Source organism: Callithrix jacchus, chromosome 9 (genome assembly GCF_049354715.1).
Source record: "Callithrix jacchus isolate 240 chromosome 9, calJac240_pri, whole genome shotgun sequence".
NCBI lineage: Eukaryota > Metazoa > Chordata > Mammalia > Primates > Cebidae > Callithrix > Callithrix jacchus.
This window is the reverse complement of record NC_133510.1, coordinates 11,979,958-11,998,264: the sequence shown is the minus strand read 5'-3', so window position 1 is coordinate 11,998,264 and position 18,307 is coordinate 11,979,958. Positions and strand designations below refer to the sequence as shown.

Here is an 18,307-nt window from a genome sequence, read left to right as displayed (position 1 = left end):
GGTCCTTTGCGGCGCAGCAGAGCAGTGGATAGCGAGCCCCACAGTCTCGCGAGAATGCTCAGGCGCTCTTCGCGGCTGCGCTCTTCGCTGCCAGCGGAGCTCCTCCGGAGGGCGCTGGGAGCCTTCAGTTCCTAGAAAGAGAAAATACGCGATTCCGGAAACAGAACTGCCGTTGAGACCCTCGAAAAGATCTAAGGAAGCGTGCATCCTTCAACACCTGACGAATTTCAGGACGTGACAAAGCACAGAAGGTGCATTATTTCCAAACAAAAGGGTGAAATTCAGAAAAAGAAAATCGGTAAACCGGGAATATTGGATTGGATTGTAAGCAAGATTTGAAATACGAAGCTGAAGGTATTAAGGCTGTGATATAGTAGGCACATATTTCTTCATCCCATAAGAGAAATCAATAATAATCAGAAACTTGCAGTGAAAAAAAGCAAAACTGTGCAAGAAAAACATCCTCCCAGTACCAGACATAAAATGCTGCAAGCCTTTTAACTAATGGGGGGAGGGTAAGAAAATGGGCTCTATTTCAGTGCTCTTGTGGCAAGACGAGGATCAAGCCTCAGAAAAGGAAGCCCATAGTAGCACAAAGCTTGGCTATTCAGTGAATAACATTTAAATAATAGTAAAATACAAATGCTGTTTATGGTTTTTATTGTTTAAGGGTGTATCTAATTATGGTTACAACGTGGAATGCAAATGTTATCCATCGTGTTTTAAAAATACAGACGGAAATACAAGTGGCAATGTTGAAGAAGGGTGGGAGAGATAATGGAATGGTAGTAATGTCCTTATAAAGTGGGAAATTGAAAGATACCGTCTGTTGAGTGGGGAAAGACATTTTTATTACAAAGTAGCCATAAGATTTCTAAAATAGTAATATACCTATATTAAAGAGGGAGAGTGGTTGGAGAGAACAGTATGAAGCCAACAGGAAATGCCTAAAGATGGAGACCTCAGGTAAAATATTTTAAAAAATAAAAAATTAATAGAGTACCTGGTGTATTTGAATACAGCCTAGAGAGCTTTCATTTTCCAAAGAGTGGGGAGATAAATTAGTAATCTGCATATTTTTCAAAATTAAGAAAACAAAACATGTAATTTTGAACCCTGGAAAAAATAAAAATCCAAAAACTACACTGCATACCTCAACTGTGAACAATACTAGTCATGTAAAGTCAGCCATAATTATGTAAATACTGAATACTGATTTTACAATTAATGATTCTATAACACTGGGAGGATGAGAGAGAAGAGAGATGTGTGTGTAATGGTGGTGAGCCAATCAAGATCTGATATAGAAAACTGGGAAAAAGAAGTATACACACTTTTTTTCACATAAGAGAACTATAATAAGAAACCAGTAAGAGTGGTAAAGTTTTAAATCAAGGTCTGTGCAGAAAAAGTAGTATACACATGTTTTTTCAGGGAAAAGAAAAAAGAAACCACCAAGAGAGGTAAAGTTTTAAACTAGTTGCAGTGTTCTGTATTCCACTCACTGTGTCCAGCAAACAGTGACCTATCACTTTAAATAATAAGCATCTTGCCCCCTCCAGCACCATGTCTGGCCTTGGGTAATTGTTCTTTCTAGGCTTTATTCCTTGTCTCCAGCCAAACTCCATTTGGGCACATTCTCCTGTATGCCTTTTCTCCCTTTTCTGTATTTTAAAGCTAAGCTTAGATGGCACTTTTTCCATTAAATTTTTCCTGGTTTGCACTGACCATATAGGAGCTCACTTCTTTTAATCCGTAATGCCATTTTCATAGGTTGCCTTATTTTTCCCTAATTGTGCATCACTTAGCTGTTTTGTTTTGTTTACCCAAGGACAGTTTTCCTTGACTCTGATTAAGCCAAAATATTTTAGTCTAAAATATCAGAAGTGTAGTTTAATCAATGAAATAGGAATACCAAGGGATTTAGAATAGTGGACATCACTGTTCCCCAGAGACACTAATGTCCCAATTTGTAACACAAAGACTGTCCACTCTTAATCCTGAAATGGCGATCGATTAGGGTGCTCCATTTGGGTGGCTACATGAACATATTCCTACAACTTTTTCCTCACATCAGTCTTGTTAAACTGAAGAAACCAACTGTATATTTATTACATCCTCCCACAGAATTGGGAGCTCTGTGAGGGAAGATAATATATCCTATTCCATTTCATACTCTGCAGTAACAGTATATGTGTGTGTATGTATACATATATATACACAAATATATGTACACATACATAAATGTAAGTAGTAACTATATGTATACAGTACTTACTATATATGTATACAGTTACTACTTACATTTACTTCCTAATATATATGTTTATATATTATATATTGGGAAGTAAATATGGTTTATCATTTAGTTTATCGTTTATTCATAATTGCTCTTAGTTCTTGAGGTATACTTTGCCTTCTACGTGATGCAATTCAATGAAATTTTCAGGAACAAAACAAGATATTTGACATGAATAAACCACTTATTGTTATAATTCACAAGTGAGTTTATCTTCCTGGCACACTTCCAGGTAATATCCATTAGGCCGAGGATTTTGTTTATTTACTGCTCTATCCCCAAGCCTAGAGCATTGCCCAGTGCAAAATAGCTAATAAATATTTTTGAATGGATAAATGAATGGCCATTTGTTTGGTATGCTCTACCCAGTCAGCAGTCAATAAAGGAAACAGATATATTTGTTCCTGATAATTTGATCATTCCCTTTATTGCCCATAAATTGGGCTTTTTCAGACTATCATACACACTGATAGATCCAGAGATCCCTCAAGCATGAAAAAGCAGAGAGGTAGGTAATATAATTATTATCAATAAAGATAAAACTTAAGAAATTTAGCTGGCAAAAAAAAAAAAAATACCGGGAAAAGGTGTGTTACAGCTTAACTACAAAAGGAAAATAGTGAACATAGCAACATGTAACCTAAGGGATGCGGGAAAAGTGTTTAATGTTCATTGCAGCACTGTTTACAATAGCAAAGACCTGGAATCAACCCAAATGCCCATTGATAATAGACTGGATTGGAAAAATGTGGCACATATACACCATGGAATATTATGCAGCAATCAGAAATGATGAGTTTGTGTCGTTTGTAGGGACATGGATGAATCTGGAGAACATCATCCTCAGCAAACTGACACAAGAACAGAAAATGAAACACCGCATATTCTCACTCATAGGTGGGTGATGAAAAATGAGAACACATGGACACAGAAAGGGGAGTACTAAACACTGGGGTCTATTGGGGGAAAAGGGGAGGGCCAGTGGGAGGGGGAGGTGGGGAGGGATAGCCTGGGGAGAAATGCCAAATGTGGGTGAAGGGGAGAAGAAAAGCAAAGCACACTGCCATGTGTGTACCTACGCAACTGTCTTGCATGCTCTGCTCATGTACCCCAAAACCTATAATCCAATAAAAAATTTAAAAAAAAAAAAAAAACTCTGGGTAAAAATACATGTGATGACAAACAGCATATCATTACTATCAGCATCATTTTAAAAATATATTGAGTTTTTAATTGCAGGAACTATGAAAAATTATTTATACACGAGCTCCATAATTCTCACATATACTCTGTGAGGAAAACATTTTTATCATTTTTCAGAAAAGCAAACGAATTTAGAGAGAAGTAACTTCCTAAGGTCATGGTAACCAGCCAAACCTCAAATGAATCTCCAGTAATCCCTAAATACATATTTCACAAGGAGTTCAATTTTCTTAAATATGTAATTACATATAATCCTGTTTCTCAAATTTCTGGACAGAAATATTATCTGGGAAATAGTGATTTTTTTAAACGTAACTATTGAGGGCCTTTCATACTAAAATGTAAGTATTTAACATGATTTGATATGTAAGTTCAAGTATTTTATACTCTGCAGCCTTTAATCTATTGAGTTATTTTATTTATTTTTGAGACAGTTTTGCTCTGTCTCCCAGACTGGAGTGCAATGGTGTAATCTCGGCTCACTGCAACCTCTGCCTCCCAGGTTCAAGTGATTCTCCTGCCTCAGCCTCCCTAGTAGCTGGAGTTACAGTCACCTGCCACTGCACCCAGCTAATTTTTGTATTTTTTAGTAGAGAAAGGGCTTCATCATTTTGGCAAGGCTGGTCTTAATCTCCTGACCTCAGGTGATCCACCTACCTTGGCCTCCCAAAGTGCTGGGATTACAGGTGTGAGCCACCATGCCTGGTTTACTGGCTTATTTTATTAGAGGGTGGTGGGACTGAGGGATACAGGAGCAAAGGAAGATAGAGGAAAGGACATTGTCCCCAGAATGGAAGGGAAGCACTTTCTTTTCCTACCCAGAGTAGATTTCAGACAATCTTGAATTTCGAAGCCATGTCTATTCCTGTCAACAATCCCTAACTAAATTTTCTGTTAGAAAATCTTGCAGTTTGCTTTTAACGGGAGATCTTTCTGGCAGGGCATCAATAGCTTTTGAGAGTCAAGAAGAAAATAAAGCCCACATGCAGAAGTATAAAGGGGTAGGATGAAAGTTGAAGAATACAGGTACAAAAAATGAGGGAAAGGAATATCCTATTTGAGCATGGAAAGTAGTCTAAAAACTAGACTGAGGTAGTTCCAAGAAAATAGACCAAGGAAAGAACCACTGCAAGACCTATGAGAATTCCCAACAATTCGGTTGGATTGATTCATATTAGTCAATTACTTGGGTTACCTTGAGTGTGGGATTCTTCTTGCAGTTTTAACACTTGTGCTATGGTCTGAATCTGTCCCAGATAAATTCATATATTGGCATTCTAAATCCAAAGTGATGATCATAGGAGATGGGGCCTTTGGGAGGTGATCAGGTCATAAATATGGAACTCTCATGAATGGGATTAGTGCCCTTACAAGGGAGATCCCAAAATAATTCCCTTACCTGTTTTGCCATGTGAGGCTATAGGGAAAAGCCATCTATGAACAAGGAAATGAGCCCTCACCAGAAAGCAAATCTGTGAATGCCTGGATCTTGGACTTTCCAGCTTCTAGAACTGTAAGAAATAAATTTTTGCTGTTTATAAGAAAACATACCATTTTATGATTTTTTAATATATATATAACAGCCCGAACAAACTAAAACAATAGAATTTGCTCAACAGGATTACCACCAGGTCAGGTAATGAATTTTTTCAAATTTTAAGTAAACCTCCCCCACCCCCTTTCCCCATGAATATAAATTTCAGCAATCACAACTAAAAGGCCCAAGGACATTCCCAAGAGCCTACTACAAATGAGAAGAAGAAACTATGAAAGTCTTAGTAGCTTAACTGCAGGACATCCCTGCCAGTTTCTATGCTGATTAGGGATCTGCAATGAACATTTCAAACTCTTGATCATCTTCCTGGCTTTCAACACCAAGCATATCGACTTACCTACTGTAAAATAGTGGAATGCATCAATGAACAATAAAGAGAAATGGAGATCGTTCATATTATTAGTGAGGGAATTTGAGTATAACTTTTCATCAACCAAAAAGAGGGAGAAAAACAGCCAAAAAATGAAATACTGTAACTAGAATGTCTCAGCTCGAAGATCATTGGCAGAGAATTACAGGTATGTTCAACAGATTTAAAAAAAAAAACAAAACAGTGAGCTGTGAGCATGTGACTGCATTCCAGCCAGGGCAACAGAGCAAGACCCTGTCTCAAGTAACAAAAAGCCAAAGATACAAACAAACAAACAAACAAACAAAAATACCTGTTGTTCAAGAGATCATTTCACTTTTTGATTGGGTTTTGAAAACTGTGCAGGTATCACAAACTGAAGTCAAAAAGGAAAATAATAGAAGCTTCAAAGTTCAGGAGCCAGGTTATATCTATATAAAAGTAAAACTAAAGTATATCCAGAACTGATGTATTTCTTAAACATGGGGCTAAGGAATAGGGGTGGCAATATACAAGTCAGGATAATGCCTTTGTCTTCTTAAGCAGCGTCTATATTGCTGCCCCTCAAAATAGCTAAAATTGAAAATAGTTTGTCTATCACCTGAGATTTCTTCTACAAATAACCTTCCCAAAAAAAATTGCCTAACTTTTTTCTGAATTGATCAACCATCTGATCAGTTTTATAAATGAAGATTTATTCTTGGCAATAATCTAGCTCAGGGCCTAGGTCATTGCACATAGCATTAAGCAACGTTACAGATGAGTAGACTGGAAGTATGGGTTTTGCAGATGGCCTTCTTGTTTCTGTATTTTAATTAAGGAACTCTTTGGCTCAAAGGACATGAGATTAAGAGCAGCAGCAAACCATGTGAACCATCAGAGATTCAACAGAGACTATCACATTCTCTGAAATATGTACTGATCCACGCATATTTCACTGGAATGTTTTCTTTCAGTAAAGCTTAAGACAACGTGGCTTGCACATCCTAAAATATCTTCTCATCTTAAGTTCTGGACCTAAGGGAGGGCTCAGGCATAAGCTGTCTTCGGCATTAGAAACAGGTTATTCAGGTTATTGGCAACTTTTCTATAAATCAAGGTATGACCAAACTGGAGGAAAAAAAAAACTCTCATGACTTCAAGACGATAAAAAGTATTGGGGAAACAATTGGCAAAAAAAAAAAAAAAAATGACAACCATTTTCTGTTCCCAATTATTTGTTCCCAGGATACAGTTCTCTCCAGATTGCCTGAAACTAGCTTCAGATCAGAGTCACAGTTTTCTTGGATCGTGGCTTGCATCTCCCACGCAGGCTTTTATTATGGAAACGTTGGTGCAGAGCTTAATCTCAAAATGCCATTGTAATATGGAGAATGCAACACAGTAGTAGTCACAGTCCCAGACTGTCTCCCAGCATTTAATAGTCATTTTCCGGGCTAGGCATGGTGGCTTACACCTCTAATCCCAGCACTTTGAGAGGCTGAGGCAGGCGGATCGCCTGAGATCAGGAGTTTGAGACCAGCGTGACCAACAGGGTGAAACCCCATTTCTACTAAAAACACAAAATTAGCCAAGCATGGTGGCACATGCCTGTAATTCCTGCTACTCAAGAGAATTAGGCAGGAGAATCGCTTGAACCCTGAAGGCAGAAATTGCCGTGAGCCGAGATCATGCCATTGCACTCCAGCCTGGGCAAAAAGTGTGAAACTCTGTCTCAAAAAAAAAAAAAAAGAAAAAAAGAAAGAAAAAAGTTTAGTGTTTATATTCTTAGCATCTTCTAATTAATACAAAGTAATCTTTAACTTGTTTACTGAAAGGAGTAATTCTAAACCAAATTATCTTCACTATCTGAACCTAATTATAGCCAGTGTGATTTTAATGTTGCCCTTTCTACAGCAAGATAATGTCCATGATCATCATTACAAAATGTATTATACAGTATCTAACAATGAATGAGGTTTTAAAAACCTAAATGTCTATATAGGCCCGGACATACATATATCATCATCATCACCATCATCAGTACATCACAGCACCACACAGTACAGTTTCCTGAAGTAAGAGCACATTTTACAAAGACTTATGGTTCTTACATTTTTCCTAGCATCTACTACTCCATCATTGTAAACATACTTACATTCAATATGTTTTCAACATTTAATTTCTACAGTTACTTTTTTGGTTGCTTCTATCATTGAAAAAGTATGGTAATTGTAAAACCTAATAAAGATGTATTATTGATAGTTTTTAAATATCTTTTCAATTATAGTCTCTATAGCTTACCATTTATATTTATAATTATGGTCATGAGATTATATGCTTTAAATATTTTTAGTTCTTAATGTCTTTCATTTAGTGTTATAAAAATATTCCACCTACTTCAGCTTGGAGTAGGCATTAGGTTCTAATGGCATTTAGAACCATTTCCAAATACTACTGGTTTTTTTTTCTCACATATGAATGGAATCATACATTTGCCCGCACATATAAAATTAATACATGTTGCATTATATATTTTACATTTATATCGTCACAAATATTGCCTTGTTTCTGGCAAATATTAAAATGACAATGACACTTTTTTTTTAATCCAGGATTACACTGGCTGACTTTATGAGTAAATTATTCCTTTATAGGCAAGTCTAGGGAAATTTTGTGATGCCCAATTATACCTTAAAAGAATCTGGGTGACACACAGATGCTGAAATACATCTTCAATGTTTTCTCATTCATTCCCCTGGAATTTAGAAAAATCCGGAAAAGTCTACAACACTGAAGGTTTCACTCTTTTTAGATGGCACTTAAGATGACACGATAGTCTCACAGAAGTCTGTCTCAGCTTGCCGTTTTCCAAAATTAGGACAAATGAATGATTTGAAGGACAAATAGTGGATGCTAATGAGATGAAGAAATTGACCTGCTATTTCTGCTATACAAGGAAAACCCAACCTGTTAGGAGGAGAAAAGAAAAGTGAACCAAAAAGAAGAGGAGGAAAGACACCATCATTTTCATTTTCATGGCCCTCTTATGGGCCTTCATTCTGAGGTCCCTCACACCCAAGGTGTTGAGCTGCAAATTCCTGATATGTCTCATCAAGGACACAATTAAAAGAAGCAGTGAGGTCAGGGATGGAAGAAAGGGAATTAAGTAGATCAATCTGACAGGAATCCAGAAGTTACAATACTGAGTTTTATTTATATCTAAAGACCGAGTTGAGTTTCTTTCCTATGTTGTGTAGATGTTAATCCGTAAGTCACTACGTCCACCTGTTAATGCAAGGTTGGAAACAGTAAGAACAAAGACCCCAGTGGGAGTACAAGTAGCACTCTGCTGATTCTCCATCTCAGCCAGATGAAGCAAGGGTGGGAGAAATTGGCTATTTTAAAGAAGTAAAAAACAGTAAGGCAGCAAGCCAAGTAACTAAGTGATTGTTCAGTGCCCCAAAAATACAAATAAATGTTATTAGTTTATTGAAGGCATACAAATGTGGCCATAATGCTATTACAACTGAATCAAATAGTATTATCGAAAGTTGACTGATTCTGGAGATAGCAAGGCTGGAGAGGATGCAGTTGGCTGGTAAGATCTTTTGACTCCTCACCCAGTCAGTGCAGTCAACTAGCACAATGAACCCATTCCCTAGAATTCAGATTATGAATGCTCCCATCATCACTATCAGAAAGGTGTTTTCAATTCCAGATGGCATTTCTGCAGAAGCAAAGCCAGAAACATAATACTATGTTTCACTGATAACTTTGCTGTCGAAAGGTTGCAGAATAATATCCAGCTTGATGATTTTCAGATTAAAATGTTCATAGTAACTCAAAATGGTCTTCTGTTTGATAACATCTCATTCATCTTCACAAAAGATCTGTTTTTCAGTATTCATCTCAGTATTGGGCCTGAAATATGTGCCAGGAGATCCAGTCTCATATATCTTAATTTTAAAAATAGCATTATTTTCATTCAGCTACTGGCTTCCAAATTAAATAGCGGATGTAGTAAATGTGCCCACTCATCATCAGCACTGGCAGCAATTTCCCACTTGTGAGGACACCTAGAAGGGTGAAGTCAAGTACACAAATATCAAACAGATTTCTTCACACTGATTTGTAATTTCCTCTTCAACTGAAAGTCAATACCATTTAGATTTGAATATCTTAATTTTAAAAGAATTATCAAACAATGACCTCTATAATATATGCATTATTAGTTTCATTAAATAAACTACATCATATTCCAGATTCTACTTTGGATGAATTAAGTGTAATAAAAAGAGGAAGTATCAAAAAGCTCACAGAGTAGTGAAAAAAAAAGCAACATTAAATGTGCTTTTACTATTAAATGTGACCAAAGTTTGGTCAAAATGCAATTATAACACAGCGGAGGGTATTATAAAATCCATGGTCAATAACTAATTCTAATTTCATGAAGACAATGACAGTTGGCTTGGGTACTAAAGCTTTCAGTATTCCTTGAAGAAATAGATTAAAAAGGGAGATGCTTTTACAAAAGTATGTAAAAGACTATTCAAAGAAACCAAAATTATTCCTCTATCTGAGCTATTTTGCTGAACTTTTGAGCTTGGTTTCCAGTGCTTTCCTGGCTATTTGATTCGGAATAAGCTCTTATCAACTGAAATGAATTTTAAAAAAGTAAGAAAACAGATGGAAAATAGCAAAAGAAATGTAAGGTGGAGAATAGGAGGGAGATTCTCTTTTTCATTAATTCTTCCTTTGATAAAATTCTTTGTCTCATAAAAATGTATTCATAATAAAATATATTTTAAATTATTATATATTTGAATTATTTTGTAACTCTAATACAATGGTTTTTAACCTTGACTGCACATTGGAATTAACTTGGGAGCTTTAAAAAGAAGTATTGATGCCTGTGGGCCACCCCCACGGATTTTTTTTTTTTCTTAATTGGTGTGGAGTACATTGCTGACACTCACTGAGAGGCTCTTGGTGCATGTCACAGTGCCTCCCAAACCCAGGCGAAAGTCTTTCTACCCAAAAGCTACAAATCTGTGATTCTCCAAGGACAGGACAGATTTTGTATGCCTTGTTCTCTGACGGTGTGTTTCTCATTCAGCCAATTTTGACTCGGACTGGGAAATTGGCCACCAACTCTCTTAATAACCACATAAGGGACTTTCTTGTTGTTGTTCATTTGTCTACTTCCAATTCATAGAAGCTAAAGGGCCTGGAACATAGGTCTTCCATAACTATTTCTTAAATGAATTAGTGCTTAGTTGGCGGTCTAACAGCAGGCAAAAGGAGAAAATGAATAAGGCTTGACTTTGAAACAAGTATTAGAGCCAGAAACGAAAGTAACTCCTTAAAATTAGAGAAAATGTTACATTCGTGTATGAGTTTATGAAAGATTTCTGTTCTAATCCTGAAAAATGCAACAATGTTCTGTAATCTTTCCAGTTCAATCAAGAAATCATACAGAATCAAAAGGAACATCCCGAACTGGCACCCAAGATGGGGGAGGCTTGGTACTTTTCTTCATGAAAAGGAACTACTTATGGCCCAGGCAGTTGAAGATGGCTAGAAAACTAGATTTCATGGCACAAGAAGCAAGATAGCCCTAGAAATCGCCGATGTTTGCAGAAATGCCCTGCAGGTCAGATAAAGGCGAATTGAGAAGATGACTCCATTGATAGGTGTGGTTTAGCCAGGGCAAACACAGAAAGCAAGTCAATCAGAAGACAGTGATTAAAGAACACTTCAGTTTGTAGTTACATGGAAGAAACTAAATATAAAAGATGAAATAACAAATATAAAAACCATAAGTTCCATAAACTATGAGCTGAATTCACAGTCCAAGTTACAGATCCATCTCAGCGCCTGGGCCTAACTGCCTTTAAATACTTCATTCTTCAAATGATTGTGTTATACATGATAAAGAAAGTAGTACTATATATAGAAATATAAGATATATTGTTACAAAAAATTTGGGCCAATAACAATTAATTAAATTTATGTCTACATAAGGTAACAATTTAAAATTATTAGTCTAAGCTTATAATGATGACTATAATTTAAATCAGAAAAAGTATGAACATTGATTTCCTTATTTATCAGTATAAAAAATGGCATTACCACCAAAGAATCATGAAAAACACATTCAGAAGTACATTTTGGCCTAATTCAAATAAAACATTGAGTTCTGGAATGGTGTTGAGTACGATACTAATGAGCTTACATGAGTGTAAATAAAGACGATTCAACTGAAGATGTTCTGTGCTGCTATTATTAATAATACCTTTCCTGGCTTCAGTCCTACAGTCACCTTGAATTCTTTCTACTTCCTCTCTGTGTCTGTGACATCTCCACTGAAATAACCTACCTGGGTTTTACATTTGCTCCTTTTCATTGCGTCTCCCATGCGGCTGGCCCACATTTTTAGGACACTCAAGGGTCTCACAGCTGCCAGCAGCACCGCTCTAAGAGGGCATGGCTATCTCTGGGATCCCACTCCACTAAGAGAAAAAGCTTATCCCTGGGAACCCAGTATACCTGTGACACCCTTTCTGTCCTGTCATTAGCAAGCGTTACCATTTACTTAGGAACAAAAAATTAGCCTCCTGGTTCTTTGCTGTCGCAGCTTGTCATTTTTATACATTGAACTTAGCAACAACTCCTTTGATAGTCGCTACATTAAAGTTGTGGTGTTTGTATTTTTTCAGTTTGAAGAGACCTTCAGTGTTTCTTTGGCTGAACCCTAACCCAAAATGCAATCAACTGGGGCTAGAGCCGAAGCTTGAAGGGACAGAGATTGCATCTTTCACACATGGAAGACATATGCCCAGCTGAATCACTAACATTCATAAATGTTCCTTTCATGTTGCCTTGAAAATTTTGGTTTCACTGAGCATATATAACCCCTTTCATTTTCAAAACCAAGGGCTGCAGATTTTTCTACAAAATCTGTAGAGGGTGACATCCACCCTGGCTCTTCCTCATGACAAACCTAAGACCAGTGTCTTGGGTTTACACCAGTCTCCACATTGGCAAGCATTAGAGTCTCATGCTCAAAATAAGAGTGACTGTGCATTTTTGTAATCTTCTGAAGCTGCAAATATATTGATTTCTTTTAGAAAGGAAAACTCAAAAAGCTGTGAAATGAGGTTTGTATACAAGGAGACAAAGAGTTGACTATTTATGTTTCTCAAATTCATCAAACTTTTTAGATCAACTCTTTCTTGTGAAGGTTGGTCTTAGGGTCCTTACTAGGCAAGGGTTACATTAGACAAAATATCATCCCATTTCTAGAATGAAAGAAAAATGACTGTGCAAAAATACAAACACCCCCTAAAACAACTATTGGATACTAGGTTCAGTACCTGGCTGAGAAAATAATCTGTAAAACAAAGCCCCATGACACATGTTTACCTGTATAACAAACCTACACATGTACTCCTGAAACTAAAATAAAAGATTTCAAATAGCCCCTAAAGCATGACCTTGGCTCAAAGAAGATGCAGTCCAATCAAGATTTTGCTAGAAAAAGCCACCTCTAAAGAGATAGCAGATAAACCACCTGAGGCAGTGAGGAAATTGGTGCTCCTCTTTCTTGATATCAGTATAGGTATGGGTTTCTACTTGATGTTCACATTCAGTACAGTTACAGAAAACATGCCTTGGTATGCTCAATTTATGTCTTACTTGCCTTCTCAACCAAAGCTATGGGTTGTAGATAAGCCAATTTCCAGAGTAGAAAACAGGTCATTTGTTCCTCTCCTATACGTTACTCAACTGTATTAATTGAAATAACCCCAATCATTATACCCAGACTCTCGAAATGAACATTTATATGACAAGTGAGAGGGGGACTATAAAAATGAGTGATAATTTCCCTCTTTCCCCAACAGCTGGCTGCCAGGGTAGGGCATAGTCGTGTCAGTCTTTCTCCATTTTGCATGGGGCTGGCCCCGCATATGGCAGTGCATGTGTTGGGCATGGCTCTTGGATCCTGGTTTGGTGTTACTAAATTCCCACAAAGGCCTTGTTTGGGAGAAATTGGAGGTGCAGAGCTTGCTCCCATTTGCCATTCAAATATGCAGATTACTAGCCAGGCACAGTGGCTCATGCCTTCAATCCTAACATTTTGGGAGGCTAAGGCAGGTGGATCACCTGAGATTAGGAGTTTAAGATCAGCCTGGCTAACATGACGAAACCCTTTCTCTACTGAAAATATAAAAATTAGCTAGTCGTGGTGGCATGCACCTATAATCCCAGCTAATGGGGAGGCTAAGGCAGGAGAATCGCTTGAACCCCAGAGGTGGAGGTTGCAGTGAGCCAAGATCACAACACTGCACTCCAGCCTGGATGACAGAGCAAGACTCCATCTCAAAAAAAAAAAAAAAAATCACATTACAATACATCAGTTGCAATAACCAGAATATGTCCTGGGCTGTTTTTACTAGTTTTTTGTTTTGCTTTTGTAGTGGAGAATAGGTCCCTGTTCTTGTAAGTCCCATCCCCCTGGTTTTGCTACCTACTAAGTGTAAGACATTTGTTACTCTAAAACATGTATTAATTTACCACTAAAGTTGCTCATGAGTTTGATCAATTGCTTACCAAAAAAAGCTTACTGACATGAAAATATAAATTGTGTTTTGGGTTATCTTGTAAAGAGTACAAGGTTAAGTCATTTATATAAAAGACTATCTATAAAATAAACTCAATATCTAAGTCTAAAATATATTCAGCTAGATTTGCACATTACCTTTTATCAAGGCAAGAAAAGTATAATTATAATCTTTGATTAAATACTAAATTAGTAATCAATATAATATGTGTATTTTATTTTGTAAAATGCAAATTACTAAAAAATAGATGCCGCATTATCATTAAAACTATCATCATCGTTGTTGATACATGATACCATATAGCACAGATGTACTTAGAATTTCATTTTATATATAAGGGGAGGGAGAGTATTAATAATTCTAACATCACCTATAGCTTCATCAAGTTTAATTTACAAGCATGTATTTATCAATATTTAATAGCACATTTTTGGTTTTGTACTCTAACACAACATAAAGAATATATCAAAAGTGAATTCTAAAAAGAATTCTTTGTTAAAGTTTTCATTATATACCTTCTGTACAATGCTTTATGCCATCATATTCAAAACATTTTAGTAAATTTTCCAACCCATAATCTTATTTACAATTTATAGTTACCTTTTCGAATCTTAGATTATCATAATCACGGCAGCACCACATATACATATGCTTGTCTAAAATTTACAGTAAACGTGCAACATTCTGTAAACAATATCACTTTGCTTTCTGTGCCTTCCTGGTTGACATTGTTTCTATGTTTTCCTCTAAGAACTCCAGTGATCAGATAGCAACACGATGCACGTCACATAAACAAACACAAACACGATCATACTCAAAAGGTGATTATGATCTTTTTGTAGTAGCAATACGTGTATAATTGTGAATTAAGAGATAAACCTCTATAATTTTAGTTATATTACACAACATGGTAGAAATATTGATTTCTGCCTCTCTGAAAATGCAAATGGCATGTCTGAGCTTATAGCAAAATTATCATGTGCCTAGAAACATCCAAATGTTTATTATTTGAAGCTTTAAATTAAGATCAGCATTAAATCTCATGTTTCCAAGTTCCATTTAAAGATAATTTATTTTATTTCATGCTAAAAATATTGCTTTTCTCACATAATCATTGTATTCCCTTGTTATCAACAAGACGTCTAATAACAAAATTATACCACTTTTTTTTATTTTAAAAAACTGCTTGGGGCCTGGCGCAGTGGTTCATGCCTATAATCTCAGCACTTTGGGAAGCCAGGGTGGGTGGATCACCTGAGGTCAGGAGTTCAAGACCAGTCTGACCAATATGATGTAACCCTGTCTCTACTAAAAATACAAAATTACCAAGGCATGGTGGTGTGTGCATGTAGTTCCAGCTGCTCAGGAGGCTGAGAAAGGAGAATTGCTTGAACCCGGGAGGTGGAGGTGGCAGTATTGAGCCAAGATAATACCACTGTACTTTAGCCTGGATGACAGAGTGAGAGTCTGTCTCAAAAAAAAAACAAAAAAAATGCTTGGCTTTTAAGCTATATTTTTCCTACTATGACTTTAGTTTTTAATTAGATTTTCTGTCAATATTGTATATATCATTCATCCATTCAAGTTTATAATCTATCTTGCTTTCTCAAGAATCACATACCTTTTTCTCCAAAAGTTGAAATTACCTATCATTTGCATATAAAATTATATAATTTAGATTTTTTGAAATAATATTTGAGACTAAAATATTGCTTGCCAATGCACCAAACCAAAATGATTACTTCTAATATGGTATCGACTGGCAATGTGTGAATTGTCATCAAAAGCAGCCTGGTTGGGGAAAATTTCAGTTACGTCCTAAAATACTTAGAGAAACCCAATAGGAAAAAAGAAAACAGTGGAAGTGATCCCCAAATCATCCTGATTGAGTTATTCTCTTAGAAAAGCTTCCAGAAAGTCTGTCTATACAGGTGAAGGGTTTGGTCCTTTTGTATGGCTTCTAAGATGCCAGAGTAGCTTCACAGCTGTCTGTCGCAGCTTGCTGTTTCCCAGAATGAGAATAAATGAGTGACACGAGGGAAAGACATTTAAGGGTAACATGATGAACTTTAAGTACCTGTTGTTCCATGATATGAAAACTACCCAGCTTGCAATTTGTGAGGAAAAAAAATGAAATATGAAGAGGAAAAGGAAAGACATCACCATTTTCATGGCCCTCCTATGGGCCTCTGTGCTGGAGTCTCTAGGGCCCAAGGAACTGAGCTTCAAATTTCTAGTGTGTCTCACCAAGGACAGAAATAAGAAAAGCAATGAGGTCAGGCACAGAGAAAAGGGGATCAAACTGGTCAAGTTAAGAAGAGTGTTTATCTTAGAGAGTTTATCATAGAGAGTTTTTTTTTCATCTAAATATAAAGTCAGATTACTTTTACCTATTATATTCAATGTGATATCAGTAAACATATATAGCAATAAACAGTCAAAAATCAGTAAGAACAAAAACAGTGTAAGAAGCATAACAATCACTCTGTTCATTCTCCACCTCAGCCAGAGGAAAAGGGAGTGGGGGAAGTGGGCTATCTTAAAGAAATAGAAAACGCTTAGGCAAGTGGCAAGCCAGGTTGTCAAGTCATTAATCACATACAAAAGCACACCAGCATATCTTCCTATTCTATGTGTGATATATAAATATGTATCAAGTCCAATTAGACATGAATTAAACAGCATCAAAAACAGTTGAACAATTGTGGAGCTAGCCAAGCAGGTGAGGATGAAGTCAGCTGAGAAGACCTTTAGGTTCTTGATCCCAACAGAGCAGTTTACCAGTCCAATGAACACATTCCCCAGCATGCCGATGATGAATTCCACTATTGTCACAATCAGAAAGATGTTATCCAATTCGGTGGCCATTTCTAGAGGAAGAAAATCCAAGTTTCTAATACTTTGCATCATTAATAGATCTGCAATCAAGCCATTGCAGAATAGCATTCGTTTCTGATACTTGTCTTCATTGCTTTAATTTCACTTCCAGTCTTAATCAAAACCTTCTGCTGTTGGATACAATCTCATATGCTTCAGCAAGTCTTTGCCTGTTTTTACTGTCATTCTGATCTTAATCCCATAAGATCTATTAAGGAATGCAGTCTCACATACCTTCATGGAAGTGTTTTCATTTCTTTGAAAGAGCTACTGAATTCTAAACCAAACAGTTTCTGTGTCCATTTATCATTGGCATGGGCTGAAACTTTCCACTTGTGGTAATGAAGAAAAGGTTAAAGTCAAGTATGTTAATATGCAAATATAGGCAGATTCCCCACTATCTCTGATTGGACATTTCTGCTCACCTGAAACACTACACCACTTGGATCCAAATATCTTTATTGTTTTTCATAGGAAGCTCTAGAAATAATTTACATATTTTTGTTATTAGTCAATGAATATCTTTTATAAGTGATTTCTATGTGTCTGACCTTATGCAAATGCAATATATTTACCACAAAAAAGCATTAACAAGAAAATACACTATCAAAGCAGAATGGGAAACTACAGACACTACTGTGGAGGAGCAAAAGGAGGGGCATTTGCCTTGGATCTGGAAAATATGTAATATTTCATGAGGAACCTCAAGTTATATTTTGAACTGATTCAATAACATCCAAAAGACAAGGAAACTCAAACTACTTTTCTGCAATTGAAGCCCTACTAATATTTCAATCTAAATGTTCCTCAGGTATCTTACAGTAACTTATTCAAAATTAAACACGGTTTTGCCCTTTACCTTGGTTTTATATATGTTCTATTTGTTTTTTGGTTTTGGTTTTTGTTTTTGTTTTCTCTTTGCCCAGAGATAAAATGCTACAATTTAGCCTTAATAGACAGAGAGAAAATTGTTTTAGATGAAATAAGGAGTAAACAAAAGTATTTGTTCTACATTCTACGAACATTTATTTTGACAAAAACACCTAAAGCATCATAATTAAACTCACAGCTATTGATTATGTGTCTTGGTTTATGGTCAGCAAACAAATATTCTATTACTAGAAATTAGTGTTCAAGTGTTGCCAGACAAAAATAAACATGAAAAATGAGTGAAATCATTTTTAAAAACTGGACCTTTTTAATGTTGCTGTGATACTCCTCAATTACATTCTATTAATGATTGCTTAAAAGTGTGTATTTTAAGAATGATGTTGTATAAAGGACTACTGGTAAGTTATTTCCTATGAAAAATATATTTTCATTTAGGACAAATATTTACAATTATAGTAAGATGAGGAGAAAAAGAGTAAGCAGGAAAGGAAGGGAAGAAAAGAGGGAGAAAAGAGAGAATGAGAAAG

General features: G+C 36.2%; 1 protein-coding gene across 1 annotated transcript; it reads right to left on the bottom strand.

Moving 5' to 3' along the window:
* Positions 1-14,647: 14,647 nt before the first annotated feature.
* On the bottom strand, positions 14,648-16,880 carry TAS2R42 (taste 2 receptor member 42). Its single transcript, XM_002752143.2, has one exon. The coding sequence runs from the start codon at positions 16,878-16,880 to the stop codon at positions 15,936-15,938; it is 945 nt and encodes a 314-aa protein (XP_002752189.1). The 3' UTR covers positions 14,648-15,935.
* Between the last annotated feature and the right edge of the window lie 1,427 nt (positions 16,881-18,307).

What these genes read in the sequence shown, in the direction of transcription:
- TAS2R42 (XM_002752143.2), bottom strand. Translation starts at nt 16,880, where the DNA reads ATGGCCACCGAATTGGATAACATCTTTCTGATTGTGACAATAGTGGAA.